This window comes from Dermacentor andersoni, chromosome 2 (assembly GCF_023375885.2).
Source record: "Dermacentor andersoni chromosome 2, qqDerAnde1_hic_scaffold, whole genome shotgun sequence".
NCBI classification, from domain to species: Eukaryota; Metazoa; Arthropoda; class Arachnida; order Ixodida; family Ixodidae; genus Dermacentor; species Dermacentor andersoni.
The window spans coordinates 241624103-241650976 of record NC_092815.1 but is presented as its reverse complement, the minus strand read 5'-3'; the positions used below and the strand labels follow the sequence as shown (position 1 = coordinate 241650976).

At 45.3% G+C, this 26874-nt stretch overlaps 1 protein-coding gene across 1 annotated transcript; it reads right to left on the bottom strand.

The window, feature by feature from the left end:
- On the bottom strand, positions 1 to 26874 carry LOC129387031 (uncharacterized). The gene is made up of 3 exons (XM_055075681.1): positions 26761 to 26874; positions 4237 to 4358; positions 1 to 2584 (listed from the first exon to the last, which is right to left on the bottom strand). The coding sequence occupies exons 2-3, from the start codon at positions 4297 to 4299 to the stop codon at positions 2180 to 2182; spliced, it is 468 nt and encodes a 155-aa protein (XP_054931656.1). The 5' UTR covers positions 4300 to 4358; positions 26761 to 26874; the 3' UTR covers positions 1 to 2179.

Genomic DNA, 26874 nt, shown 5'->3' with positions numbered 1-26874 from the left:
ATATCGCTCAGAAACGGTTTATTCCATTCACAGAAATACTTGCGCAGCAACTGTACAGAGTTGTATGCAGTTCCGGCATCCAAAAAATGAAATGGGTCATTTTGTATATTCTAAAAATTATGCGCGATACGACTGCACTTCCGGAAGACATATACCTATGTTTTAATATGATTGAATTCTTGTGGTAGAGAAACGTATACATACAGAAATGCTAGGGAGTGAACAAGTTTCACATAGTACGTACAAATTTATCTGACGGATGATGTCGAGTAGAATGCTGTCAGTCAAAGTGTAAAACACAAAGTACACCAGCACAATTGTCCAAGTTTACGGATGAAGACAAATGCAGTGCTACATACAGAAAGCTGCTGCGACTTTCATGTCACACTTTATCTGTGTGCCGCCCAGTGCATCCCCCCAAAGAATTGCCGACTGGTTGGTAGGCTAAAAAAGGCGCACTTATCGAAGTGGTCAGTTTAGAGAATGCTCGCTGAAACCCTTTTACGTTTTCTCGCCGACCAATGTCAGTTGTGCTGCGAAATGGATTGTGACCCGGTGCCGCTCCTTACCTCCTGCAATCATGACAATGGTTACAATGCTGCCGACAATGCCCGTACAAGTACCATGTTATTTAACAAGTGGACAACGCTCCGATATCACGGATGTCAGCAATGGTGCCGACGGCGACGGCAGAAATGCGCCTGGAGTATCCATATAATAGCTATTGCAATAAAATGGGCGAATAATAGCACATTAGAAAAAGAGAAACTATTTTAGAAGCGTTGTACCCACGCGTTCTACAATGTCGTAGTTTCTCTTTCTGTGATGTGTTATCCTTCGCCCATTTTTATGTAAGGGTACAAGTTTAAGTATACAACATATATGTATATATATCGCGCGCGTAGTGCGAAGGCGTGGGTTCGTGCCCCACCTGGGGCCAGTAGTTTTTTCATCCATATTCATTTCGGTTAATTTATCGTCGCTATATTCCAATTAGTATAAGTAATTTCCCGAATGTTTTCCTTGGAGTCTTTGTGCGTTGGCTTCTTACGATATATATATATATATATATATATATATTGAGCAATGTTTAATTCAATAATGGCAGGTGGTAATTGCAAGTGCATCGCGGTTATTTGATCAAGACGGCACCTTTAGTGGTTGGGCAGGAAAAGAACCTGCGTTTCTTTATTTGGTTTCGTTATATAGCCGTATGCGCAAAAGAGGAGGGGAAAGACGGATGAGACTTTTTATCGGACGTGCGCGTATGTCGTAATAGCCCAGTGGGATACAGGAAGCAGCGTGATGCAAGGTGTAGGCAAAAGAGCAGACGAACACATGCCGCTTCAAAATAGCTTTTACATCGGGAAGTGCAAATTCGTGCAGTTGGCTGTACATTTCCTTAAGCGTTTGCTCATAGGCTCTTCTCTGTCCGTAAGTGTTTCGCTTGCGAGTCGTATGAAAGAACCTTCACTTCGCAATCTCAAACAATATTCACGCCTTATGATACAGCTCAGGACAGTGTAGACTTGTTCGTTTCTTTGAGTACGCGCTGACACGAAATGTTTGGCATCATCCTGCCGCCGGCTTATCGGTTCAAATAATGCAGCAGTAACCATTGCTTGGTAATTGCTGATGATATCCCATTGGTGTTCAATTTTCAAAGATCCAGTGACGAACTCACAAAGCTCTTCGTTCGTAAGTGCTTTTTGCTATTGGAAAGCAGTGTTCGCTAATAATTCGTTCAGCGTCAGGATTTGCGGGGATTCGCTTTTACAAACACTTCTAGCTTAATAAATTTTTGTTAATACGTGCCGTGGTCTCCTTTGCACCACGCGTCGGCAGCAGATGTATTGAACAGCCATTGCTTGGACAGGCGCGGGTAAAGAATGGTGTACAGCGACAGAGATATGAAACCTGGATTCAAGAGCCTGTTCGCTCTTGGGAACGCTTCTCCGGACTGATCGCCATCCACAAGCATTCACTATGAGGACTAGGGGTAGTCCAATGACAGCCCCAGTTATTTAGAATAACGAGAAAAAAAAACCGCTCCGGTTGACGCACGGCGACTGCACGCGTCGATGAGTGATTGCGGCTCGCGCGCCCTCCGAAATTGTCAGGGCGCCAACGAAAAGTCACGTGGCAGCACCGTCGGTGCTGTGCGCGCAGAGTAGGGCATTCATCGAGTGGCTAGCTGTTCAAGAGACGAAGCCATGCGCCTGGCCAGGTTCTCCCACGTGCTGCGTGCCACCTGCTTGACCTTGGCGACGAAAGCGTCCCACTGCTCCTGGATTTGTCCCGCGAACTCGTCCTCTTCGCGGCTCCTGGGTGCCGCGTACGTGGCCCTCGTCAGTTGCTGCATCAGGCCCCGGCGCGCCTGCTCGCCCATGCTGTGCAGCACCAGGCAGATGCGGTCGGCCGTCGTGTCGGTGCCGTTGACGAGCACGAAGGGCGCTTCGAGGGAACGGTTCGGCTGGCTTTTTCTCGCAGCAGCGTCCAGGCCTCGTTTGCTCGGTTGCGGAGGTTGCTGCTGGCGGCGATCAGCAGCGACGGAGGGCGCGGTTTCGGTGGCGACCGGCGGGACCTTCGAGAGAATGTGCAAACGATACAAAATGAGCCATGTTTGTTGGCAATGAGTATCATTCTAGAATTAATGCACCCAAGAATCTGTAAATTCGTTATTGCACAACATTCCGCATTCTCATTACGAACTGCTTGTACGAATATTCTGATACTTAAAGATAGTCGTTTTTAAATAAAAGGGCGGTTCATTCGGGCACATCCCGTCAGTGGTGGTGATCACGGGGTGACTAGTAATACTAGAGTGTACACTCTAGTAATACGTGGTAATCCACCTTTTTTCGACGCATTGTGGCGCCATCGTATGAAAGGTTAAGGATCATTCTTATTCGTTCCGGAGCTGAACCGGAACGGATTTTTTTTCAGTGAAACGAAATTAAAACAAGAACGAAAAACATTTCTTTGCGACACCCTGGTCGCAGCGCGCTTGTTCGCCGCTGCTGGTTGACGTAAGCAGAACGTTGACTCGAGGAGCGCGCCTTTGCGCTCGCTCAAGTCTCCCAGTTTCGTTTTGGAGCTATCTGATCGCCAAAATTCGCCCTGCCACATTAACGCGGATAATCCGTTTCCAGGTCTAAAAGTTGATACGGCTTGCACGGAGAGCTCGCTTCAATTTCCCAGTTACGATGAATCTGCTGAAACTAAAAGATTAGACGGCATCTAATGAATTTTTGTTAATTGACGACTAATAAATGCGTATCATCCGTCACCCCGTGGTCAGCACCAATGAAGGCATGTGTCCGAAGGAAACGTCCTTTTGTTTCAAAGCGGATATTTTTAAATACTACGTAAGTTCTTCCCAGAAACATTCGGTGTGTACACTAAGCATTAGAAAATAGCCACGGCAACGCGCCGTCAATCTTACGCAAACTGGGGACCGGGAGAGGCAACACACCAACAACAATGAAGAACATTCAAGTACCCCTCTTTGTCTAACGCTGATCACGTCGTGAAAAGTCTCATGTAGTTAGCGATACATTGATCAAAATAGTATTCAAAGTTACATATCTCCTTGAATAAATCGAGTGCCTTCTATGCGCATGGAGTCAGCTCTCAACCTTCTATAGGGCTGAGACTATTGCGATCGGACCTCTGTGCTGTCTTGCCGAAATATGTCTCTAGAGCGGTGGTTCCTCACTGATGCATCTGAGGCGAAGGAGAAGTTCAAATTGAGCAATGTTAACGATAACTCTAATCGCCACTTGGTAGATAAGTTTTACACGTTTTCAGAGTCAAAGTGCCTTTGACTGCGCAATGTATACAGTTGCGTTCAAGCGACGACCAATTTTGGGCATTGTGTCTATAAATTATAAACTACAAATATTTGCTTGGTCGTATAACGTGTCAGTACATCGGGCGAAGGGGTGCATGGCATTGTAGTTGCTTAGCGGTTACGGACTGGAGGCGAATGTAGTTTTCTGTAGCTTACGATGCCAGCTATATCGCGTAAAGTTTAGGTGTTGCTTTCCCTGGGTATCTATTTTTTCAAGGTTGCAGCCACCTTAAGAGCACAATTACTTCTGCAACACGTGCCGGCTAACTCTGTGGGTGCTAACGTGCAAGTCGCTTGTATTGTGTGGTGAATAGAAGTCAGGTTTTATCGCTAGGCCCTCAGAAGCTTACCATAAATAATGGCTCTCTACACATTGATCTTACCTTTCGGTTGGGCATAGCGTTCGCCCAACCAGCCAGCAGGGAAAGGAGCAGTATTGACTTCATCTCCGACTGTTCCCCTCTTTCTGATTTCCGGTTCCAATCAGCAGGTAAGTACGCAATTTCTGCAGAGAACAATATTGTTACAGGGTTTCCCATTTAGTAACTGTTGACAGGGACCGTATACCTCTGCATACTACAACGCTAGCCACCTTTTAATAGCGTGCAGAAACCTCTAAAATGTGAACTAGATTTCGTTGGCGCCTCGCTGACTTATGTCTAAAGGAGCGGCTTTGTAAGAAAAACGCTGCGTAAGTCTGGTGGGCTGAAAGCCACATTGCTAACGACTTCGCCCAAGCAATGACAAAAGAGCAGCCAGTAATCTATGTTTCACCATCGCTTTGCTATCATAGACATTGGACCCTATTTTAGCACTGTTGGATTATTGTCGTTACCCTTATTTCGCTGCGAACGTAATCGCGCTGAAATTATGTTTCCTTTCAAACTCCTTGAAGGTATCCTCATCTGCCCCGAACTCCTCAGTTGCACTATGTTTCGCATTCCGCGCAAGACCAGCTGAGAACATGGACTTTTCCATGTTCCTGCCTGTCATAACCAACACTCAACCATCGACAGAATACTGAGTCATTATAACGCTTATTTTCATGATCTCGTTATTTTTCATAACTCGCTGTCGTTGTTCGTTTCTGAGCTTTGCGTTGTATCATAGTATCACACAATTTTTCAACTGCCGTTATCCTTTTTCTTTTGCATTGATCTTGCGCGTTGTATGTACACTCTTCTTTTCAATATTGTTCTTTTATTTATTTTTTTACTTAGATTGCCCTGCAGTTTTCTCCTTTATTTGTTTTTTTTTTCTGTATGACTGCGTCAGCACTCAGACTTAATAGTTGTTCCTGAGCACGGCAAATAAACAATTAGATTATTGATTATTAGTATTATTATTACTTCTACTATTATTAATATTATTATTATTTATGTATGCATGCGCCAGTACTCAGACCTTGAGGTTCTTTCTGGGCACGTTAAACAAACATGATTGATTGATTGATCGATCTGTCCTGCGGTGGGGGAGAGCGCATACTGTTGGGTTTAATTGAGTCTTTGCGTCTGTCCTGCGCACATTAATCGTCCGCAGCGTGCGGAACAGCCTAATACTTAATCAACATGGCCTTATATACCGGGCCGTTCAACAACAAACCTTGTCAGCTTTATGGCCCGGAAGCAGTCGGAACAGGAGGAAGCGGTCGAGAACAGGAGTCAACGTGACTCTGTTTACTGTGACATATGTAGGCAAGGCGTTTGATGTCGCCAGTCATGCCCCGTTGCTCCCAAAACTACGAAACCGGTGTTTCTGCAACTTTAATGCCTTTGCAGCAGGACTGCCTGTCATACCGGCAATGCTATGTCGCTTCCAACCGACAGTCCTCGGGCACGTACATAGCTACCAATGGTGTGCCACTAAAGGACTCTGTCCTTTAACCACTGCTCTTCTGTATCTTTGTAAATGATATATCGATAGTCATAAAAAGCTCGTCTTTCTTGCTTTCTACGGATGACACCAATATATTAGAAGAAATTCGCAGCTTTCCTGACTGCGCTCCACTTCAACAACACATATCCGCGTTTGCCAATTGGTGCGTGGAAAACAATCTAGTGCTAAATGACCGAAAGACGAAAGTAATGTCATATAGACGCAAGACAGATGAGTGTCTTTCTTTTACCACTTGCCACACTCTCTCGAGGGTGTAAAATTATTGGCCTTCGAATCATATATGATTCCAAGCGCACCTTACCGCCTCGCATACAATGCATCACTAGGCGCGGTCTGCACACCCTGGGCACAAGCTGAATCTCGAGGCAGCTCAGAAATGCACGCGCATTTCTTAAGCTATACGCATCCCTCAGCCTACCTCTGCTAGAATATGCCGCTGTCCTTTGGAACAGTACCTGCCGGCCTAACAAATACTGTGTAGACATAGCCCAGAGGAAATCTGTCTTAAACATCGATATCAGTGTTTCAGGCAGGTCGGCCGTGAACACTCACGTTTCGCTCACAGTCCTCGCTCGGTCTAGAAGACATGGACTGCAGAATCACGAAGGCGAACTTAACTGCTAACCACGAGGTCGCGGGATCGAATTAGGCCACGGGCACCGCATTTCGATGGGGGCGAAATGCGAAAAGACCCGTGTACATATATTTAGGTGCACGTTAATGAACCCCATGTGGTCCAAATTTCCTGAGTCCTCCACTACGGCGTGCCTCATAATCAGATTATGGTTCTGGCACGTAAAACCCCATAATTTTGTAAAACTTTCTTATTCAAGCTTGTAGATGGACTCATTGATTGTAAAGACGTATTCGATAACGTTAGTTTAACTATTTCACACAAAAAAACTAGGGTGTCTAGACGTTCGCACGTTTCTATTTCTGGCTCTTCAAAGAATCCCTTGGCCACGATTGTGCATGCCTGCAGCGAACATACACGCGAAATTGACATGTTCCACAGACGTTTCCCCACTTCCCAAGCAGAGCTCGAATCCGTTTCATTACATATTTCCAGAAATGTCATGTTCTTTTTCTATTATGGGGTTTACCGTTGGTATATGAAATGTGTACTCTTTATTCTTGTTTGTTGGTATGCATGTGTCCACCTTGATCCATGCTTGGTGTCTAGACTTCCAAAAATCTCAATGTTCTTTTACGTGTGGTATATGTTATACTTTGTTATGTTTCCTGGTATGTTTCCCTATGTATCTTGTATTATTTTATGTCTGTTATATATTGCAAACCACAATTGAATATAATATGAACTTCTTATTCCTCTTTGTTGATGTATATTCAGGGTTTCCCAACTATCATGCACCAAGATTTAAAAATATGCAAATGCCACGTAGCTGTAGAAAAGCAGGATAAAGTTGTTTGCCGTCACCTGAAGATACTCAGGTTATTTTTGCATTCCGACTAGTTATATAATTAGTCTTTATTAGTTATTCAACTTCTCAAATATTATCAGTACATGAAAAGTGTAAATGAGAAAATTGTAGAGCAACATGAAAAACTTTCGATACAGATTTATGTTGGCCAATACGTGCTACATAAAAGTGTTTTTCCGAGCGTGAAAGCCGCCCGCGAATACACGCAAAGTACATCGAGCGGCCAGTCGCGCGGCAATATTGAGCGCATTCGAAGGCTTCTTTCACGCTCGGAAAAACACTTTTATGTAGCACTTAATGAGCCACAGAAAGCTGTATCGAGAGTTTTTCATGTTGCTCTACAACTTTCTCAATAACGCTTTTCACCTAATATTACTGCCTTTCGGTGCCTAGGTAGAAGGTTTTAGTCACAGGGATGTGTTTAACACAGTGAGTGCTTTCATCCAAGCAACCAAACACATACGGTGCTAATTCCTACTTTGCCTACAATTATTATTGTAATTATTCTAAATTACTCTTACTGGGTATTTTGCAATCACTCTCCTTATTTTTCTTTAAAATTTGATCTTCCTTTTACCTGGTCTCACTTCTCAATAACACAAAGCTCTTCCATTCGCAGTTACGCCTTTTTATGGCCATTCTTTTTTTTAAAGCTATTAACAAAGTATACAACTACCAGATTCTTGGCCTCTCCCCGAATATGGCTACGTGCCATGTTTTAAAACTTCTTGGGCGAGTTGGTTGATGCGTATTGAAGCCATTGTAGCACAAACACGGACAAAGAAGAGGACAACGCACCATGGCAAGAGGACAGGAGACCAAGACCTGTCTTCTTTGTCCGCGTTTCTCTGCGCTACAGTGGCTTCAGTAAGTGCCATATTTTGAAGGCACAGCAACAACAACTGCCGCCAGATGCTCTAGACGCCAGACGCTCTTCTTAAATGTCATGTTTCAAAAGTGTCAACAAGTTGAAGCTGCTTTGTACTTTTCGTGTCATTGAAACACAAAGACGTGTTCGCCTTCCTTCTAAATTATGTTGTGCTACGGCCGGCGTTGCGACAACGTTCAGGAGCAGCTGGGTGACGCTCACGGGCTTTCACTGCTGCAGTTGTTGGTGCTCTCTTGGGGTCTACCAGAAGCAGACTGACACAGACCTCGCGAGCACGTGGTTTATATGTAATGAGTTGAGGGAATGATATCGGTATGAATATGGAATGATGCTATCATCACATGCAATAGAACGCACATTATTATTCTTGCTCTCGCACAATGACATCCACGGTAGCACAGTTCCTGAATACCAAAAGGTTGAATGCGTCGTCGGCGTTACCTTTGAGTATGTGCCCGATCTTGTCTGCTTCGGACATGCTACCGTCAACTTTGCGGCCAAGCGCTATAATATCCTGAGTATATGAAATGTATGATTTAGTAGATGACTGCGCGCGAGAGCCAAGTTCTTTTTGAGCGGCTACCTGACGATCCAAGGGCTTGCCGAACAAGTCGTTCAGTTTTCCGTTGCAAAGGTCCCAGCTGGCGACATCGTGCTCATGTGTCTCGTACCAGACGCGTGCGGTTCCCTTACGATAAAATACCACTATTGCCAGCATAAGCGTATCGTCCCACATGTTCTGTTTGCTGACACGCTCGTACCATGAAATCCAATCCTCAACGTCCACGGCATCTGTGCCACTGAAGGTGTCTGGATCTTTTGGAAGCGATAAGGTGACAGACGGCGGGGACGGCTGCTGCGTGGTAAGTTCCGGCGCGATAGGTGCTTCAGTGGCCATCGCCGAAGAAGCAACGTGCCGACCGCTTCGGAGTTTCGTGCTGAGGTGATGGTGATGAACAGGCAGCGTACCCCGCACCTCCACCAGAAGTATTGCACAAAACACGTATATTTGCAATTATTTACAAGTAAGGCTAGCGGTACAGGAGTTAAAACCGCCAAGATGGCGAGGAGCAATTTCTACGTTTTCTTTATCGATGCCGGCCTAATGCGACAGACTTCTGTCTCACGGCACTACTACTGCTTAGCATTAATTTGCAAGTAGAGATGACACGATCTAGAGGGCTATATGCACTGGGAACCGCCTCGCTCAGCGTAAACTTGTTGCGCTCCATCGCGGACACGTCACGCATCACGACGACGGAACGACCGCTACAAAATGTAGATGACGCAACGGTGGCAATGAAATGATGACGAAGGCATGACCAGAACGGCATGACGACACTGGGATCACTACGACAAAATGACCATAACGGAAGCACCACAGCGGCGCATGATGATGACTGCATGACGACACTGGAGTGGCGACAATCGTATGACAATGATGGCGTGATGACGACGGCGTGAAGACCATGCAGTGATGACGCTAGAGTGGCGACGACTGCATGACGACGATGGTGTGACTGCGTAGACGTAAACACCATGGGATGATGAGGCTGGAGTAGCGACGATGGTATGACGACAATGTTGAGACGACGACTGCAGGAGGACGAGGGTGTGACGGCTATAGTATGACGATGGAGTGATGAAGATGGTGTGACGACAATGGTGCGATGACAACGTGATGTCGATGGCGACGATGGCGTGGCGAAGAGAATGACGGATCTGGAACGACGACAATTGAATGGGGACAGTGAAATCACTAAGACAAAATGACGACGATGGAACGACCACGGTGGCATGACAGCGACCCTGTCATGGCGAAGCGATGACGACAATGGCATGACAGAGATGGAATGACGACGACGGACTTATTACCATAGAATGACACAACGGCTCGTATATGGTGGCGTGATGACGAGGACATGACAAAGGAGTGACAGGAACAGTGTGAAAAGGGCGGATAGATGACGATGCCATGGCAACGAAGGAATGATCACAACGGCGTGAATGCGATTAAATGACGACGACGGTGTGTCGGTGTTCTAGCTCACGTCCGCACTCAAGTGCATCACTTGCTGCTGCGCGCCGCCTTATTTCACACTATACCCGGTGTTTGTTTTACAATGTGTTTTGTATCGGCCAATCTGGCAACCCAAATGCACCGTATATCAGGTGTTTACACTATGTTTGGTACCGTGGCCGCCCTAATTTGCACTATTTCCATTGTTTGTTTGCGCTTTGCCCTGTACTGACTGGCTGGGTCACCTTAATTCGCACTATATCCGATGTTCGTCTTACAATGTGTTTTGTGTCAGCCCATCTGGCCACCCGAATACACAGTATATCATGTGTTTGTACTAAGTTTGGTAGCATGGCTGCCTTAATTTGCACCATTTCCAGTGTTTGTTTACACTTTTTTCTGTACTGACTGATTAGGTCACCTTAATTCGCACTATATTTGGTGTGTATTCGCACTACGTCCGGTACCGGCCAATTGTGCAAGACTAGCCGGTAGCCAGCAACCGGCAAGTATGGCAAAGGAACGACATTACTTTAGCATCACCCATGCACTCGGGAACAACAGCCAGCAGCAGCAATGGGAAAGTCGATGAAAGGGGCACAGAAAGCTTCGCTTCAAAAATTTGTGGAGGTAGTAAAAAAATGTCTCGTGAAAAAACAAACAAGCAGCACCAGCAAAGCTTCAAGCACTCTAAGCCATTGCTTTATTCCTCTTTCCGTATGGTTACAGCAAAATCAGTGTGGCCTTTGAACGGTCTCACTGTGAAACAGGCTCACTGTGAATAGCAATATTATAGTGCGAAACATTCTTTGGATAGGCGCCCGGGGTTATTAAGGCGAAGCTTTCTTTGCCTCTTCCCTCGACTTTTCCACTGTTGTTGCTGCTGCTGCTGTCACTGCCTTGGACGTTGCGTCAGTTGCGGTTGAGAACGTGCATAATGTAGATGATAAGAACACGGGAGATGCGTCTGTTAGTGCTTTAGAGCGATTCCCACAGCGCGTGGGGTCTGCATAATTTTTTCATCTACATTTTGTGTCCCATAAACACCTGTGAGGCCATCTATCTAGGCTTAATAGGTGAATATCTGTGGATACACAGACTTCTGTACATTACCGCTACCTACTTCAGGGCGCACGAATCTCCAACGCGATATTTTGTCAGCAAGCAGGGAGCGACGACTTCTACAGATATTTGCCTGAAGTTGGGAACGCTATGAGAGACGCTCAGTTTGCGTTTCGAAGAGACGCCGCTCCGCCGACTTTCGGCTTTCTCAAGCATCTAACTCAAGCTGGGACCTGAATTTTTGTGTTCACGTTATCCGTGAAGTGTTTCTGCATCGGCCGAGACCGGGTTGGGCCGTAAGTGACCAATATTTTCCCAGTTAAGGACTTTGAAACTTTTCTGTTGTGCGAGGTCGAACTAAGCCTGACGCAGTGGCTTCGGCGGCCTTGGATAGGCATTGGCAGGAATACGCCGAGCAGCCTTATGGTGGCCTCCCATCCGACTACTGGTCTTCACCGGAGCCTCAACCAGGCCTCGAAGAGTACCGCACCGTGCACCGTACCCACTTCTATGAAATTCCAAGAGGCCCAGTCCATGGAATGTGCCTCGACCAGCCAGAATGCGCCAACGTCCGACCGCACCATGTCAGCACTGGATGACCCCCGCACTCAAACTGGCAAATGAACCTGACTCGACGACAGAAGAAGTTGACGAGCGGACAAGCGGTGACCACAGCCGAGACCACTATTGAGCCACCCGCCAAACAACTGCAGCCGAATACTTCGCAAACACCAGGGCAACGCTCTAAGCGTCACCTGTTGCCACCACTCCTCAAGAAAGCTTTGAAGATCGTGCTTCGACCTTTCAAGGGACTTATTGTCGAAGACTTGATCAACCACCAAATTTACGAAGCCGTGGTCATAGGCTGTCAAGACCAAGTCACGGACACGCAGTTCATGGTCAGGCTTAGACCAGGCTCCAACATCATACTTGTTTGTACACCTCACCAGCAAGTCACTGACCGGGTGAGGTGCTTGACGCACCTCCACGTTAACGGAACACTGCACCAGATGAATGCGTACATGGCAGCTCCGGACAGAGTCTCGCATAGCTTGATTCACGGAATCGACCCCAAGATACCCATCGAGGCGTTGATGGCCGACTTGCATGACAAGTATGATACTCAAGGGGTAGAGATTCTTCAGCCTCGGATGCTTGCTGACACCAAGACCGCGGTACTTGCCTTCAGCAGCGAGTAAACGCCCAGATATGTATACTACTATGAAGTGGAGACGCCCTGTTACCCCCACAAGGCAAAAACGCAGGTATGCTGAGTGTGCTACCGCAACGGCCACCGCTCTGATGTATGCCCCACCAATAACATAGTGGTCTGCCACACGTGCGACACCCAAAACCCAACGAAAGGGCACGGCTGTACCCTGAAATGCGCTGCCTGTAGGGAAACCCACGCTACTGGCACTAAGGAATGTAAACGTCGCCTCAAGCCTATAGCCAAGAAAGCCAAGGTTCCTGCACAACCAACAGCAAGTCGCAAAGACCAAGTATCCTGGCGAAAGCAAGGACGCAGATGGTTCAGCTCTGAACGCGAGACTTCAACAGAACCGCGGTCCCCTTCCAAGACTAGAGCCCCGGAGCCGCAGCAGCAGCTGAAGAAACCGAAGATCCAAGCTAAGAAAATGCCTCCAGCGCCACAAAACACCCAACAGGTGAGCTTGGCTCGAGTTGTATCTCCCACTGCTCCTATTACAGAAACCCCAGAGTATCAGAATATCATAGCCGAGAATAGACAGCTCAGAGAAACCAACAGCACTTTGCAGCAACAACCTAGTGGTCTAAGTGCTAAGCTTAGTAAGCTGGAGGTAGCAGCTAATCCTACCCCACCATAACCCACAACACCCCCATCAGGCACGGAGGCCATGTTGCAAAACATAATGCAACAGATTAGCAAATGCGACTAGAAATCCATCAGCAAAGATCTATGCTTAACGAAAGTTATTTGACCGCACGACGTGAAGCTCGTAAGCGCACAGATGGAGGCCCCTTGTCCTACCCCAGGGCTCTGACCTACCGCCGCACTGCGAACGCTACAGACAGAGAGCGTGGATGATGGAAATTAAGCCGAATTCTTCAGAACAACTTCAGATTTGGCAGTGGAATTGTCGTACATTCCACAAGCGAGCAGCAGCCCTCCAATACTTTGTACAAAATTCATTAAGCCCACCGGACATAATCTGCTTACAAGAAGTGGGCCCCCGCCCAGTAAAACTATTGGGCTATTATGCGCTGTTCAATGCAAAACACCCTCGTGTCGCAACGCTGGTATCCAAAACTATAACTGCCACTGCCCATTATTTCTATGGCCGCACAGAAACTAATCACCAAACAATCGTGGTTACGCCCCAGAAAATGGGCAAAGCCCATACAGTCGTTCTAAACGTGTACATTTCCCCAAAAGACAAACACGATGACTTTAATGCCCTCCTAACTCTCGCTAAAATTATTGCGGGCACCAAAGACCAACTAGTGGTGATCGGAGATTTCAACGCTCCCCACACCAAGTGGGGCTATTCTAGGGATTCGCCTAAAGAAGGCAACCTCATCAACTTTGCGGAAAAGCTAAGATTACATCTGGTTACCCTACCGACAGCACCCACACGCTTAGGCAACAGTCTGAGTAAAGACACATTTCCAGATCTCACCTTCACTTACAACCTTAAACGAGTAACTTGAACCAATCTAGAAAAGAACTTGGCAAACGATGAATATACCCTTAGTGTATCCATATCATCTCCCAAGCTGGTGATGTTGACACCATCCTAACGGACTGGGCTGCCTTCCGCTCCCACCCCCTACCTGACCACATTCCGAGCAATGTCGAGGAATTGAGTCAACACATTAAATAGGCCCACGATCAAAATTTAAAAAAAGCTGCACATACTGTGGAAACACCAGCAGTAGACAACCACCTACTCCATTTGTGGGAGAGTCACAAAAGCTTGCTCAGACGGTGGAAAAAAAAACAACGCCTCAACTACACCTTGTTACGCAGGATAGCGGCCCTCTCAGAGGAAGCCAATACTTATGCAGTCCAGCTAGCTACCACAGGATGGGTACAATTCTGTAGCTCTGTACAAGACACTTTAAGCACAGCACAAACGTGGACAGTCCTGCGTAACATGCTCGAAGTCGACAAATCCAAAGCGGCTATGAGTAGAACACTACAAAGAATAGCGGACGAGTTCCCGGGTACAGACCAAGAGCTGATTCAAGACTTAGTCGCACGCTATATTGGAGACCAAGCTGACACTCGGTATAGCGGGGCACGTACCCAACCCAGAACTGGATGCTACACTCACCAAAGCAAAAGTTTTTGCCGCCGCACGAGCAGAAAAGAGAAACACAGCACCGGGGCCAGATAAAATTACAAACGCAATGATTAGGAACCTGAGTGACGATATCTTGGACGATATTACCGACTACCTCAACCAAGACTACTGGGAACAAGGTCACGTACCTCTAGAGTGGAAGAAGGCAAATATCACAGTTGTACCTAAACCAGGAAAAACCCCAGCAATCGAGGCCTTGCGTCCCATTTCGTTCACCTCTTGCATGGGCAAACTGTATAAAAGAGTCATACAGAACCGCCTTCAAGATTGCATCTAATTCAATCACCTTAATTTTCCTACCTACCATGCTAGGTTTCAAGGCAGGACTGTCCACACAGGACGCCTTTCTTCTTCTGAAAGAAGAAGTCTTATGCCGCATACCTTAGGGTAGCGAACACCTAATGCTTGCCCTCGACCTCAAGGGGGCTTTCGGTAACATCTCGCATGAGGCTATATTCAACGAACTCAATGTCATAGGGTGCGGTCAGCGAATATTTGCATATGTCATGTCCTCCCTCACTGACCGAACAGCCACAATAGGCATTAGACAGACCCGGTCAGATCCTATAGACATGCCTAACAAAGGAACCCTTCAAGGAGCAATAATATCCCCACTGTTATTTAACATAGCTATGCACAGGCTCGCTCATGCCCTAGAGGAAGTACCGCAATTAGGCTACATTATATATGCGAACGATTAGCCATTTGGGCTACATGCGGCTCTCTAGCGCAGGAAGAGCAAACACTTGAGGAGGCGTCCGACATAGTCTCTAGTTTCGCTAGGAACAGCGGACTTAGCGGCGCCCATGAAAAATCAAACGTTATACGAGTTCACAATCCTCGCTATAAAACGAATGGACAAATAAATCTCAACGTGGACGGTCACCCCATTGCTGAAGCCACCCAAGCCCGAATTCTGGGTTTTTGGGTACAAAGCAATGACAAGGCTTCACACACAATTAAAGCTTTACGCACCACAACTAAACAAATCTCTAGGATGATACGCCGCATAACGCATCACCATAAAGGAAGGAAAGAGAGACACTCTACGGCTAGTCCAAGCTTTCGTCCTTAGTCGAATATCCTATGGGCTTCCCTATTACCATCTGAGCAAGTCAGAGGTATACCAAGTAGAAGCAATTATTCGCAGTGCGTGTAAAGCTGCCTTATGGCTGCCTATGCAAACTCCAACTGAGAGGCTTTTGGCCTTGGGCCTACATAACACTTTTTCGGAGCTCCAAACTGCGGTTCTGGTCTCACAGAGCACTAACGCTGCAGACAGAACTATCTTAGCCCGCATAGGAGTCCCACCCCCTCTTAATACAGGAGATGCTATGGAAGATATGACTAAAGAGTGTCGCAAGCACATGCGCACCAGACCGCTTCCCAAGCATATGCATCACGATACCCACCAAGGTCTTCGTTTAGCCACGGTCGAATGGCTACGCCGCCAATTGGCACTGCAAACACCCGCGTACTTAGATGTAAGTGCACGTTAAAGAACCGCAGGTGGTCGAAATTTTTGGAGTCCTCCACTACGGCATGCCTCATAATCAGAAAGTGGTTTTGGCACGTAAAACCCCATAATTCAATTCAATTCAGCGTGCACCCAAACCACATGCAATATATGCAGATGCTGCTACATACGCAAAATCACGTTATACAGCAGTAGCTGTAGACAAAAAACACCAGCCCCTCGTCACTGCATCCATAACCACATCTTGCATAACATTTGCAGAGACTGCAGCAATAGCCCTAGCTATCCAACATCAGGAGAGGAGAGGCCACTCTTCAACCATAGTAACTGACTCTCAAGAGGCATGTCGCTTATTTATGACAGGCCGTTTACCTTCTACTACCCTTAGGTTTCTAGGTCGTAACGTGCAACACTACCACATTGCTATATGGTGCCTAGGACACTCAGGCGTCGTAGGCAACGAACGGGCTGATGCTCTAGCTCGTGATCTTTGCAACCGAGTGGAGCAGCCCAGCTCACACGCCTTGCCTATGCCGAAATACCCACGCGAAATGTAGGAACACCAGCGTTTGACACGCCAAAAATACGCCTCCCCACGCAAGCCCTTAAACGGGCAAGAGGCCACATACCTCAGAAAAATCCCGACCGATGTTTATCCGCACCTCATAAAACTTCACGTGCTCTATCCTACACAACATCGAGCTAGATGCCCGTGGTGTGGTGGTAGATCAGCCCTTTTCCACATTTTGTGGACGTGTGAAAGAATGCCGCCAGAGTTGGCTATTCAGTCTAACACAAACAAACAACGATCAATAGTGGAGCAGTGGGAGGTACAGCTCGACAGCTCGGACCTGGGTGTGCAGAGGGCACTCCTCCAGCAAGTCCAGCGGGCGCCCAAGGCCAGTGGAGCCCTGAACTAAGGGAGCCACCCATCGCTCTTAGACCCCCCTTTCCCCCGCTCCCTTTCTTAATAAAGTTTTTACTACTACGGCCTGAAGTTCGTCCTTCTGGCTTTAAACGGCTTCGCGACATCGTAAACATATCGTTTTTTAACAAAGTACTGTATTGCCGTCGCTCTGTGATTGGCTAACTTCCTGGCTAGCTGAGATAGTAGAGCGACCGCCTCAGAAAGGCGTTAATCCCGGGTTCGCGTCTCGGACAAGGACGACTCTTCCTTCAACTGCGAGGCTTTCTTTCCGAAAAAACTCGAATGAGTTTCCTTTGTAGGTTTTTGCTGCAATTTGGGGGTTGCGAATTTTCCCTTTCATGTACTTTCCTCCACTTTGCGGGCTTCCGCAGTGCTGATTCGCCAAAAGTGCTGTTTTATACATAACTAAATAAACACCAATAAAATTGTCCGACCAGCGTTGGTCAGACGGCCGGATTCGAACGCATGACGTCTATTGCAGAAGCTCGATATTGAAACCGTTACGCCATGGACGCCGTTTTTATTGCCGATCAGAGTGAAACACCCGTTAACAAAAACAAAGTCATGAGGTAAATTACGCAACAAACAAAATCAAATCATTTTACGATTTGAACCGTCCCTCAAGCTGGGCCGTCATTGACGCCTGAAGTTCTCTGAGCACTGTCAAGGGCTCTACCCTCGACAGCCACTCAGAAACAGTGTTACGGTTATTGCATTTCTACGAAAAGCATCGTGCACTCGCGTAACAACAGCCGGCCCGGGCGCGCGCCCGGCCAGAGTGAAACCTCGCCATGCGGGCGTTCCATAGACAGGGCAGGTCAGTCAGCGTTATCAGGTCGTACGGCACTCCGTCGTCGGTTCTAATGTTCAGAAATCATATATTGTTAGCATGTAACGGAAAGTGCTTCTTTAGCGTTCGCTGAAGCACGTCCGAAAAATACAGGCCCTCTCAGCAGTAAAAACATGATCAGTAGTCTTCGCTTTCTTACAGATAAGACAACCTGAGCCACAAGGTAGAAAAAAAAACGCCGTTATTCTAAAAATGTTTCTACTGACAATGTATTTGTACGTAGTTTAAAGAAAATTGATTTTGCCGATGGGCTAATTTGCATTATTTTCACTCGTTTTAACACATCCATGCCCTTCCCTGCACTGTCAATGACTCTATACATAAGCAATGCTAGGTCCCTTAGATCTCGCTAGAATTTCCTTTTGGTAGCAGAAGTAAACAAGTATTCGTCCTAAAACCTTGCAGCCCAAAACTGTACTCTTTTTGCCACTGACACTTCTATTAAATGACCATCGCATCGGTGCCCGCTACAAGCTCGGGCAGTGCAAATTTGAGCCTCACCTGAATCACAGTTCACACAGAAGGGTCGGTTAGACATAAAAAAACCAACCGGTTTACCTCCAGTCGCAAAATCAGGTTTGTCATACCCGCACCCCCATCCTTCACCCTACGAAATAAATTCGTGCGGGTATATAGAGCGCTCCCAGGTAGGGTTACGCCACGGACGCATGCATCGACAAACGCTATAGAACCCCATTACGAATTTCTCGTGGGCAAGTGAGCGCGTTGAAACACTTGGCACCGTTTCGATTTGGCCTTACCCAGGCGCAGTTAGAACGCAGGCGAGAGCTCGCGCGGGAAACGCAAGCAACCAGAGAATTGTGTCTGCAACAACTGGGATAAGCTCTTGAAGAGGAAGCGTTGGAACGCCGGTGGCCGTGTCGGTGGGCTAATTACGCGAGAAAAAGAAAAGCCTCAGAGTGACGTTTATTTCATTTAGCAAACAAGATTGCTAGTAAAACTGAGTTTACTTGGGAGATCGTCATATTGTACGTGGTATTCTGCCGAGTTGCTTATCTCTTAAAGGGCAACTCCGGAGTTTTTTTTTAACGAAATTAGGATGTTGCCATATTCAAATGGTATTGACGGTCCTGTCACCTGTAGGGTGGTTTCCTTAGAACTTCATCAATAATGTTAAATAACCAATAAACGAGGCACCGAAAGCGAAACGGGTAGCTGTTTCGTGTGACTTCACGATGAGTGAATGACCTCAGGTCATTCGTCAGGTCACTACCATAATGTAAACACGCAGAACGCGTGCTAAACACGCAGTACACGTGGCGCTAACACCAAAGAAGCGAAGCTGATGATGTCTCCTGATGACAAAGAGAGCTTTTACCAAGTTCCTGAACTACACAGCGGTGATTTAAGTGACGTTTTCAGCGAGGGTGAGGTGTGTAGAGAGACTGACGTCGCAAACACAGTGTGGCCAGTATATAATGTCATGCGTCTGGAACGGAACCAATCTTTTAAACTTATTTTCAGGAAAACTAAGTGACTTGCAGCCATATATTCTGGCACAAATAATAAAAATGTAAAGGAGAACATATAGGCAAAATTTCATTAACATCAGTGGACATCGAAAAATCGCCGGAGTTGCCCTTTAAAGTACAGCAGCCTTGCTTTCAAAGGTAGCGTATGAGCTTCATAAGTAATGATTGCAAAGAATAACACGCACTATATGAGAATTTCTCTGAGGTGAGTTTTTGCCATAGTTCTTTTTCTAGGGCAGAAGCCATGCCTGAACGCACAAACAAACGCAATGACGTCATCTTCTGCGCTGGCTTATGTTGAATTCCAATGGCAGATCACGAACACTCGGCAGGATCACGAACGGAGCGCGTCGTTGCGACTGAGATCGCCCTCGTCAAATCTGCGAGTCGAATGTGTGCGCTCCCGCGGGGACACTTAGTACAGGGAAATCAAGTGAGAGGGCGCTAGACTAGAGGTGAGCCAGGAAATACCTCGGGTGAAAGAATATAAATACCTTGGCATATGGATAAACGAAGGCAATAGATGTATGGACACACAGGAAAAAACAAGAACAGTAAAGGGGAAGAGAAATGCAGCAGTAATGAAGCACGGAGTGCCTAGGGGATACAATAGGTACGAGGTGCTCCGGGGTATGTGGAAAGGTGTAATGGTTCCAGGACTTACTTTTGGAAATGCGGTTGTTCGCTCTACAGTGATCACTATCCTCTGATTTTGCAGGTTGGTTTAATTTCTCACTACTTTAACGTGCTATATTGCTTCTGCCACCACCACTGCTGCGTATACTTCCTTTACATTTGGCGCTGAAGTGCTTTGTAGCTTCTGTTTTTTGAACCGAAATGTCGGAGTTGTGTTTGGTCTGTAATGAGCTGCTCCCAGATAATTGTGTGAATCCAACGTGTTCTCAATGTAACTACAGTTACCATTTGGGCACATGCTCGGGCATAAGCAAAACTGCCTTCAAATCTAAAGATGATACGTCAAAAAGAGCATGGAAATGCCAAACATGCCTTGTCTTAGCTGCCCGTGGCACTCAATTCGCAAGTGGTAACTTGCGGGATGAAAAAGCACTGGAGAAGGTGCTCATTGAAATTAATCGAAAATTGACTCAGTTACCTGCAATTCAGAGTAGGGTGGATGCTCTTTTTTCAATTAAGGAAACGGTCGACAAAATGGAACACTCCATAGAACATCTGTCTGAACAGTACGACATGGTACTTGCAGAAATGAAAAAAAAACTATCAGCAGAAATCCTAAGCCTTGGGAAAAGAATCGATACGGTGGAATCCTCTAACAACAATCAGGAAGTGTCTGAATTAAAAAAACAGGTCGCCGCCCTCGAACAGTACAGTAGAAGACAGAATCTAGAAATTCAGGGACTGCCAGATGTTGAAAACGAGAGTCTTCTCGCTACGGTGAATGAACTGGCAAATAAACTTCACCTTCCTCAGTTGACCCGTACCGACTTTGAGGCCTTACACAGACTGCCTGCCAAGCCTGGCAAAGCCTCGGTAATATTAGTTCGTTTCACATCACGTGTCATGCGCGATGAATGGATGGCAAAGAAAAACGAGCTTTCAGCTGCTCAATTGGCGATACATTTCAGAGACAATTTGACACCGCAGAATAAGAAACTTCTGTGGATGATGAAGGCGAAGGCGCGGGAAATGCACTACGAGTTCGCATGGCAAAAGGATGGAAAGCTTTTCATGCGTAGGGCATCTGGCCAGCGGGCAGTGCGCATCAATTGCGAAGCTGATCTTGATAAGATTCGTTGAACGGCCACAAGATTGCACCGCTTATAATTTTCCTTGTTATGATTTCTGCTTTCGATGGCTGACTTCACTAAAGTTATGTATCACGATGTATCTTCTTTTAAATCCCTAGTACATACCCTGCGCAGAAAATGTGATAACATGTCAGTTTTCCACGCAAACATAAGAAGCTTGAGGAACAAGCAACTTGAAACAGAGGCATTTTTTGAATCCCTTGACTACAATTTTAACTTCATAGCATTTACGGAAACTTGGTTTCAGAATGTTCAAGATGTTGTACACTTTTCCGGCTATAGGTCTGAGGGTGTTTATAGATCAGGTCGTAGAGGTGGAGGAACTTCATTGTATATTAAAGATGATATTGCCTATGATGTCTTGTCGCAGTTTTCTGGTATTACTGCGCATTATGAATCAATCGTTGTTAAGAGTGCTGGAACAGTCATTGCTTCAATTTATGGCCCGCCTTCTGGTGAAGCTAAAGCATTCTTTGAATATATTACGTCTGTTTTTGAATATGTGTCCTCTGCAATGCTTCCCATTGTCCTGGTTGGCGATTTTAACATTGACTTACTAACAGACACTCCACAGTCTGGACAATTTTTAGACATAATTGAGTCATTCTCTTGTACAAATGTTATACGCTCGCCGACAAGAATAACAGGATTAAGTGAAACTCTGATTGATCTGTGTGTAATTAGTCATGATGAAAGTGATGTTATACCTGGCATTTTTTCAGTCGATCTGAGTGATCACTTGCCTGTATTCTGTATCTTTCCTGTTCCAAAAAACAAAATACATCCCGCTCGCATTCCCCCAGTACCTTATCGTAGTTTTAATCAAATGAGTCTCTCCACTTTTCACTCGATGATCGAGTGTGTTGACTGGTCGAATGTTTATGAGGAAGAAAACGCAAGCATTTCATACGACATCTTTCTACAAAAAGTTAAAGGTTGCTATGAAGAAGCTTTTCCTTTGCGTTATGCGAAAAAAGCACATAAAAAATGTAGAAAACCATGGGTAACAAAAGAGTTATTTCAGAGAATAAAAGCCCGTGATATTATGTACCGTCAATTTATTAATCTAAAAGATATCTCTCTTCTAATTGAATATAAGAAAATTCGAAACAAGTTAAACTCTGATCTCAAGAAAGCTCGATGTGAATATTACAAGAATAGGTTTATTGCTGTTTCTCATGACCCCCAAAAAATTTGGAACACATTACGATTGCTTATTGGTCAACAACAGAACAGCATCCCTGGTACACTAATTACTGATGGTGTCGAATACAGTAAAGAGACTTTGTCAGATAAATTCAATTCCCACTTTTTATCTTCAGGCGGATATTCATCTTCCAGCACTCAGCTAGATGCACAGAAATATATATCCTCTTCCATTACGAATTCCATATTTATGTCTCCTTGTAGTGAATTAGAGATAAACTCTTTTCTTAAGAAGCTAAATAAAAATACTGCTGCCGGTAATGATCACATCAAAGCTACTCCAATTATTTTCGTTGCTAACCTTTTATCAGCACCTTTGCAACATATTTGCAACATATTCTCAAAGGTATTAGAGCACATTATAAAAACAAGACTAACCAAGTTTCTACATAAACATGAATTGCTTATCAAGGAACAATTCGGCTTTCGCGAAAATAAATCTACTGAAACAGCTTTACTTAATATCAAAGAAAAATTAGCGAAGAATATTGATAGCAAGGTGTTCACCCTAGGAATTTTTTTAGACTTCCGAAAAGCATTTGACTCGGTCAAGCATAATATACTGTTTGAAAAATTACCCCATTACGGCATTCGAGGGGTAGCTCTACAATTATTACGCAGTTACTTAACAGACAGGCTACAGTATACGTTTCTTCACGGGTATAAATCTCAGCTGCAGCCTTTGAAATTCGGTGTACCACAAGGTTCTATACTCGGTCCACTATTTTTTATTATCTACATAAATGATATCGTGCCGGTACCACAAACTTCCTCTATAGTTCTGTATGCGGATGATACCAGCTTGTTTTTCTCTGGCAGCCGTTTAAGAGATTTAGAAATCGCGGCGAACGATTGGTTGATATCGCTTTCATACTGGCTTGAGTGTAACCAGCTAGAACTAAACGTTAATAAAACTAAATATATTTTATTCAAAGGCAGAAATAAACGCGAAGATTACACCATTTCTGTTAGATTTAAAAATAATGACATCGAGCGTGTCCCGTTGTTTAAATTCCTAGGTGTACTTTTTCATGAAAACCTCAGTTGGACACCGCAAATCAACAAAGTACATGCCAGTATGTCTAGATCAATTTCTGTCTTATATAAACTTAGGTCTCTGGTACCAAACTGGCTAAAGCTCCAGTTATATTATGCACTAGTCCATTCTCATCTCACTTACTGTCTCTTAATATGGGGTACGACTTCAGGAACGAACCTTGAAAGGTTAAAAATTGTACAGAAGAGAGCTGTTCGCTGCATAGAAAATCTGGAACCAACTGAACACACTGCGCCATTTTTTAACAAGCTTATATTGCTTACAGTTAACCAACTGTTTAATCTGAAGCTCGCCTTGTATATTCGCAAGGAAATTGGAAATGAATTGAGTAGTTATATGGCTCAGTGCTACCCTACTAATGTTCCCTATGATCTCCGACATGAGCGATTTAGAATACCGGTATTCAGAACCATTTACGGTAATCAAACATTGATCTACCTTATACCTAACCTTCTCCGCAACAACAGTTATATCCACGAACTTACTGAAAAATGTACTTCTATCCACAGTTTCAAGAAAAATGTTACAATGTACTTACTATCTGGTACTCTGTCCTAAATAAGTTCTGGAGTTAAAAAAAAAAAACTTTTTATTGTTCTATAACCTCTGTGTTCTGCTGCATTTTCTAACAGTTATACATTGCTTGGAATGGTTACGTTACATTTTGTATAACGCTTGCACAAACTTTGTACTTTTTAATATGTTGCCATTTATGTACGCGTTTGTTCTTGTTATGGTTTATTGCTGATGCATTATTGTGTGATTCCGTTACTCAATTTAAGATGCCTGATCGCGATGTTACTTCTGTTCATGAAAATCTTTTTGTGGCGCTTTAATGTACAAAGCCATTGTTTTTCTTTTTTTATTCTCACTGCTTCTGAGCAAATGTATGGGTGGAGGGACCTTAGTCAGGCAGAGTTCATCTGCCTTTAGTCCTTTCAACCCAGGCAATGTGTGTCTGAATAAACAAACAAACTGAAACTGAAACTGAAATCAGTGGTACAAGCAGGACTCGATGGGAACCAAAGGTAAGTGGGACGCCTCGGATTGGGCGCTCACGGGAAGACTACATATGAAGCTGTGGAGGGTTATATGGGCTGGACTAGTTCTGAAGTGAGGGAAGCTCACAGTAAAATTGATAATGAAGAACGACTGAGGAATACGGAAGAAAGTAAATGAGCTGGGAGAGTGTTGAGGTATCTGTACAGGAAAAAAAACATTGATTAACAGCGGAGAAAAAGAACTAGGAAGCATACCAGCAAGTATGCGGCCCGTAGAGTGAGCAACACAGCAACAAAGGACGTCAAGAGGAAAGTCAGAGAGGCTGAAATAATCTCATGGGTGGCGGCAATGGAAAAAGAAACCTGCCATGAGTAACTACTTAAGAGGGAAAAAAACGAAATCAGGAAAGAAACAATTTACGATAACTCAAAGCGAAGCTCATTACTTTTCGAAGCGAGATCAGGATGCCTTAGAACACGCACCTATAAAACGAGATATAAGAAGGGAGAAGAAGCATGTGCTTGCTGCGGTAAACCTCGGGAAACGATGGAGTGTGTTTTGTTGCAATGGGGAGATATCTGCCCAGCGGTCGATTTAGGCACCACTGGCCTCTTCGAAGCCCTTTAGTTCGGCGAGAGCAGAGGGAAAGTAAACATGTCCGCAATAGACATTAGTAAGAGGCGATTGGAAGATTAGTGGAAGAAAAGTAGGGAAACACAAACAACGGAGAAGTACAAAAATAAAGTTCGCATTAGGGGGTCAGAAAATTTCGTTTTGGGAATTCATCGTGTTTTTTTTTTTCTTTTTCTCGTTCTTTTTTTCTTGTTTTTAATCTAGGTGGGACATTGTGCAGTATAATAGCAAGAGCTTGGTGACGCAACCCACCGCCCCGTTCCAAAAGGGACGCTCATAACATCCATTCATCCATCGGGTAGGCCTCATCACCATCATCACCGTCATCTGGATCGTCCTGAAATTCCGTGCGTTCAGTTTTTCTTCCGTGTCGGGAGAATCATCACTGGACTTGGAAACTTATAGTGTCGGAGTTGTCACTATCCAGGAGCAGGAACAAAATCGCGCGGCGCGATGTAGCGTCCACGTTTTTCATGCCATCCATAGCTGCCCGCGACCGGAAACAGGCGACCGTGACAGGAAGCAGAGGCGGGTGAAGGAAATGCGTCACGTGGACTTTGGGTCAAATCTGCTGCGGAACAAATATATCTGTGCTCCGCAGAGCGATGCGGAATCGGTCCCAATCTGCCACTGGAACACACGACCCACGCTCTCATTCTGCCATTGGAATAGGATCGATCTATACAGAGCAGAAAAACTTGATCTGGATATATACCATTGGAATTCAACATTAGGGTCTATAACGTTCCGGCACTGTGCACCAGGCCCGAACTTCAGGAGGCCATCCTGGAGTGGGCTGAGAGGATAAAGGAGGCCTACTTCAAGTAGTTCGTCCCCCCACCCTCTATTCCATTGCCCCCTTCCCTTTAAAGAGGGATAAATAAAGTTTTTCATCATCATCATCCCAATTCGGCCGGAATATATTAATTTCCGCGTACTGAATTAAGTTTATGTGCGCGGTAAGGACCTCCGTAGGTAGGCGAAATTATTCCGCAGTACTCTCTGTGGCCTTTCACATATACCGTACGTGTCTTCCTTTGAGATGTTTTAATCTCACTTGAAGATATATGTAAAGGAAAAATGTCTTTTTTCCTTTGCACAGCAAAATTGCCAGTCGATCATGTTTTGGTTACTCAACTTGGTTTTGCCTCTCCCAAGCCCAAATGTAGGCTGAAATTTAACCGATGGAACAGCGATTGCGTAAAGGAGCATTGTGGTGTTCATCGCACACATGAGCACAATGCTTTACTACGAAGTCTGCGAAGCTTCTACAATTTGCGTTACGCTGATACATGAATTGCGACACGTTCGTTTTGCTTTGTGTCAACTAAACTGCCCTGTCAATGTCTAAGCGATGTTCGCAAGAATACATAGCTGCTCGTGTCTGTTTTCGGCGCCGCAATGGAAATGCATCTTCATGATGTGCACGATTTTGGTTCGTCGAAGAACAATAAACAGAGTTATAGAGACGCTAAAAATAGCGCAGGCAGTGTGGCTACAAATGTACTCTTCCTTACAGCGGGTGATCCAGGCCATAAACGCGATTATAGATAGCTTTGCTGCCAGCAGATTGATGGAAACAGCTCAATGTGCACTTATATTTTAACTTTTAAATGAATTCATGCTACTACATGGCAACGAACTTAATAAGCTTATCAAATGATTCACCATAGAAAGCATTTATCAATCTGCAAAACATTCATTTGCCGCACAGTACTCGGTTTCGAAAAATTATTTTCAGTTCATCGGGACCAGGTTTAACTATTGCTTTCATTGTAATGTAGCAGTAAGGGCAGACAAACAGCAGCGAACACTTACCACTTTCTCCAGCAGGCCCGCAGTGAGTCGCGCTATAGTCGAAGGTGCGTCACAGAGCTACTGAGGCCGCAGTTGCTGGGGCGAGCTTTGCGTCAAGTTTGCACTCAGAGCAGC

Bases quoted from the DNA above. Each gene is read 5' to 3' on its own strand.
- LOC129387031 (XM_055075681.1), bottom strand. From the start codon at position 4,299: ATGAAGTCAATACTGCTCCTTTCCCTGCTGGCTGGTTGGGCGAACGCT. The intron at 2,585-4,236 runs GTAAGATCAATG...ATTCTCTCGAAG, and splicing joins ACGCTATGCCCAACCGAAAG to GTCCCGCCGGTCGCCACCGA.